General features: G+C 36.1%; 1 protein-coding gene across 2 annotated transcripts; it reads left to right on the top strand.

Annotated features, from left to right (window-relative positions):
• The first annotated feature begins 1213 nt into the window (after positions 1–1213).
• On the top strand, positions 1214–3477 carry LOC144442585 (WD repeat-containing protein 53-like). Of its 2 annotated transcripts, none has more exons than XM_078131966.1 (2): positions 1214–1318; positions 2115–3477. In XM_078131966.1, exon 2 carries the CDS (start codon positions 2136–2138, stop codon positions 3174–3176), a length of 1041 nt encoding a protein of 346 aa, XP_077988092.1. In that variant the 5' UTR covers positions 1214–1318; positions 2115–2135; the 3' UTR covers positions 3177–3477. The 2 variants fall into 2 exon arrangements, with proteins under 2 accessions (XP_077988092.1, XP_077988093.1); XM_078131967.1 differs by lacking the exon at positions 1214–1318 and adding an exon at positions 1432–1455.
• The last annotated feature ends 1592 nt before the right edge of the window (positions 3478–5069 follow it).

Raw genomic sequence — 5069 nt, 5'->3', positions numbered from 1 at the left:
ATGGTCGAGTTTATCACCACTGAAACTATATTATCGATATTATCGACATTTTATTGTATTCTGATAGAAATGTTCAGATACATATATCTGGAAACAAGTGCCTGTAATACTTTGGTCGAGATTATCACCACTGAGTATGTATGAAGGCTGAGAATCTTAGATCATGTAGATTGAGAGGATTGGCTGTACATGTTGTTGTAATATGGTTACACATTCCAGATTCAATTCATATACTAGTAGTAGTACATTACTGTAAAATGTCATTTTACTTTATTTGCAGTCATATCAAAGATGTGAATTTCAAAAGTTACATTTTAGCTCCGTCGTGTACACGTGTCTATCATTTGTCAGCTACCGTATAAGCTTATAGGGAGTATCAGACCGTACTTCCACTGGGATATGGGATAGAGACCCATGGCCCATCAAAGTATATGTATCAGAATGTCTATCAGAATACAATAAAATGTCGATAATATTGATAATATAGACGTGTTTAGCCAACTATATATTTGCTTCACTCACCGCGAAATCAACAAATGTTGTTGAATCAACAAATCACCGCGAAATCAACACATGTTGTTGAATCAACAAATTTCGCAGTGAGTGACCTTGCGCGATCACAGAAGCAAGTTTAATTTCACCGCTTTCATATATAGTTGGCTAAACATGTCTATATTATCGATATATATATCGACATTTTATTGTATTGATAGAAAAATTCCAGACATATCTCGGGAAACAAGTGCCCGGCTGTGATCTAGCCATGTACGATGTACACTTGAAAGTTATATGATACAAAACACGTACCGACCCATTGATAGGGACGAAATGTACTCTTGCTGATTTTATGATCCCAAACTGATACATGGTCAGCCTTGGACTCGACTGTCACGACACGGTTGATCACGTTCCCTGGTCACGTTCTGATGTTCTGATGTATAAGTGATCCCTGTCTCACCCACAGGCATTTGTTTCCCGAGTTATGGCTCAGAATATTTCTATCAGAATACAATAAAATGTCGATAATATCGTTAATATTGACGTATTAAACCAACACTATATGAAAGGGGTAAAATTACACATGTTTCTGTGATCGCGCAGTTTCACTTTAGATGCGAAGGAAGACACTGGCCTCGATCTCACTGGCAAATTTTATTGAATTGCGCCCCCATGAGCCAAATTCATGAAAATCAAAATGGTTGCCCCCGTGCGCCGTGCATCATCCATGATCATACACACGCAAGTGACGATCCAGGGTAGCTGTCCCCACTGTACATTGTGGATGTCAACTTCAAACCAGTCACGTTGATAAGTGTATGTAAGTTTATCACATAAATCATGTTTTAATCTGCGAAATTAGTTTATAGTATGACGATATGACAACTATAACACTGTAATAACATCCATATGCAATAACTTTCAGTTGGTAGACACATGCCATGGTCATGGATGAAGGTACATTGTAGCTCAGACTCTATAGTGATCTGAGATTGTAGCATGGATCTATTATTGAGATAGATCCATGATTGTAGGGACATGACTTCATACCTCCATGCATGGATGTATTCCCTTAATACTATAGTAATACATCCATGCTCCATGGTAGACATAGTGAGAAGTTGCATGACTCTCATTACATTGTGTGTCGCTGTGTCTGTAAATGATCATTTTTACTCTTGATGGTTGTATGTGTTGTACACACACACACACACACACACACACACACACACACACACAGACACACACGCGTGCGCATGTACACACACACATATATGTACATACCTACATACATGCATACATACATACCGTTACATACATATATACATGTACATACATACATACATACATACATCCATCCATCCATCCATCCATCCATCCATCCATCCATCCATACATACATACATACATATATACATATACACACACATACACACAGTGTTCATTCTAGAATGTCATTATTAGAAAATCTTTCGAGTGGTTACAAAATTTAAATTGGTAATTGAAACTAACCAATCATGTAAACTGATGAGTGCCATTGCATGATGTCAATTTTAAGTCAGATGTGTGTTCAGCATGACCACTTAGAAATATATTGTTCAATTTATATCTTGTAGCATTGAGAAGGTACTTACAGAATGGCAAGCTCAGATTTTACTGTCCAGGTATGGAATGATGGACACACGGACACAATTCTATGCCTGGACAGTAGCACCAATGGGGTCACAGCTTCAGGAGGTCAAGATGGACGCTGCTGTCTGTGGACTTCGGAGGGCAAGGTCATTAACACTCTTGATAAATTTGATGAAGATATTACTTCCATTTGTTTCTGCCAGAAAGACTCGTCCAAGTTCTACCTATCGTCAGGCAATCATATCCAGTCATACGATTTGAAAAACTTAAAAGAGCCAGTATGTAGTTACAGTTTTAACCAAGAAGAAATTAACCAGATAACTTTAAATTCTAATGAGGAATTACTTGCGTCTTGTGATGATGCAGGTCAAATTAAAGTCATCAACTTGAGAGAGAAGAAAGTGCATAGAACTCTGAGAAGACATTCCAACATTTGTACGAGTGTGAAGTTCCGCAGGAAGAAACAATGGGAGCTTGTTTCTGGAGCGATGGACGAATGTATAATTCACTGGGAAAGTGGTCGTGGGCAAGTTTTACGAAAACTGAACATGCAGGAATATGTTAAAAAAGCAAGTCCTGGTGAGATGTACTTGGTTAATCCTCCCTTGATTCATTGTGTAGATATTTCCAGAAATGACAGACTTCTAGTCTGTGCCTTGGAAAATGCCACAGTACAAGTATTTGAATTTCAGGGCAAAAAGGGAATACAGCAAATGAACAGTTTGATTGGTCATACACAAGGTGTGTCACAAGTTCATTTTCCAAGAATGCTGCCAAATGATTGGTTGTTGTCAGCAGGGAATGATGGGAAAATACTATTATGGGATGTCTCAGTACAGAAGTCTGTAGAAGCATCACACCAAGATGGAAAAGGTGCACAAGCCAGTGATAATATGGACACAACTTCTGAGCAAAATTGCCTAAAGTTACAAATAAACCATAATGACAAAATTAACTGGATATCTTCTATGCATCCTGCAAACAAAGACTTTGTTCTTATTGCTGACCAATCTCCAAATATTTCAGCCTACCACATAAATCAATAGAAATTTTACAAAATCAAAAAACTGCATTTACACCATCTGTAGGCTACTACTCGAAGGGAATGAACTTAATTTATAAAATGTGGGATTGGGGTTGTTGACAATGACAACTCTGACAACAGGTCTGGAGTTGAGAGCTGTGTTACCATTGTGGCGGTCCACTAAAACTAAGGTCTACACCAGTGTGCCCTCTAATTTTGTTGTGAGTCTAAATGACAAAAACTGGCATTTCTTGTGAGTCACCACATAGTGAGAGATAGGGGAACACCACATTTTGGTACATCACTAGAAATTGTGTGCATCAGTGGCATGTCATATTGGCTTAGAGGGCACACTGGTCTGCACTCCTTCCAAAATGCTACCTCTGCAATTATGTATCACCTACATAATTGCTCTGTCACATGACTAAGTTTGCTGTTTTCTTATTACATCATATATTGAGTGTCAAAATTTAGGTTTTGACATAAGTTATTTTTAAAATAACATAAAGGATATATTTGTTAGCTCTATAAAAGATGTAGCAAATTTTTAAACACAATTTCATAAGTAGAAATGCTCAAAACATTTAATGGATAGCTTTTGAGTACAACATTATTACATATTAAGGATGAATTATTGAATCACTGCATATATGCAAGGAAGATAACAAAGCAAGTCAACATAGACAACAAAACAAAACTTACAAAACAGATCACCAAAAAGTTGCTGGTACTGTGGTTTTGAAATAAAATTTAGTTTTCATATCATAATTGTACAATTTTTGTGGATGCTTAAAATTGGGTAATTAGGATAGCTGTGGGTACTCTTCCAATACACCTACAAAGTGCATTTACATGTATACATGTACCATATGTTAAATAAATACTCAAATGTTAGACCACTATGAGCAATACATAGAATGCATTGATTGAGTATAGCATTGTGAAAGTCTGTATAATGTCAACATTGTACATGGGGAGTTTGTCACATGGTGGACTGCTATAGAGTAATATTATACTATTCTGTTGTGTTGAATAAAATGGGCTGAAACTATATCGGCCATTATCAATACATAAACTAACTTTCTTCTTTGACAACTTTGTCATAAAGGGATAATGTCCATGCATACATAAAATATAATTGCTAGCAATTCAAATCCAGTCTTTTCAGACATGTGCAGACATGTCACATGATTGTAAAAATACCACACCAGCTGACTTCAACACGATGACAACGTCAGTGTATTATTTAGATGCAATCTACTTGCGGTTCTCTGACTTTTTACATGAGCCTTCTATTCATAACAATCACATGACATCAAAGAAAAATCAAATATTCATTCGGAATTTATTTTCTATATTATTTCCTTTTTATTCTAATTAAATAAAATCCTGAGAAAATATATTTTACCTATGATTACTAGACGTACCTTCCTACGCCTGTAGAAATTATGTGTGGGAAGCCAAAAAACAAATATCTCTTCCCAGTGATTGTAAAATGTTAACAGAATTATCATAAGTACTATAATGCATAACTGAATGAATTTTATGAAATTTGGCCTAAAACACAGTTTACTATAATAAATAATAGTAATAATTTATTGCATTACTAGGCCTCTGGTCCTTATGCAAATTTAAAATAGTACATGTCTGTGAAAAAAGTATAGTGTAAAGTGAACATAGTAAACAGTTCACTGTACTCTAATTATATCAGGAAAAGGTTTGTTGTCGTTTTTTCCACAACAAGTGGCGTCCAGAGTCACTGACCTAGGGCAAAGACTAACATGAAGAGGTTGTGATCTTGTATGTAGAATACAAAAGTTGTTTCCATCTCATACAGTAATTTGTATAGATCACATGTCATTATCGCCATGTACTATCTGTCGTCATACAAAGTTGAAACTAATCCAGGACAAAA

The sequence above is a fragment of the Glandiceps talaboti genome, chromosome 11 (genome assembly GCF_964340395.1).
Source record: "Glandiceps talaboti chromosome 11, keGlaTala1.1, whole genome shotgun sequence".
Lineage (NCBI taxonomy): Eukaryota > Metazoa > Hemichordata > Enteropneusta > Spengelidae > Glandiceps > Glandiceps talaboti.
This window is presented reverse-complemented; position numbering and strand designations above follow the sequence as displayed.

Coding starts and splice junctions, on each gene's coding strand:
- LOC144442585 (XM_078131966.1), top strand. CDS start 2,136: ATGGCAAGCTCAGATTTTACTGTCCAGGTATGGAATGATGGACACACG.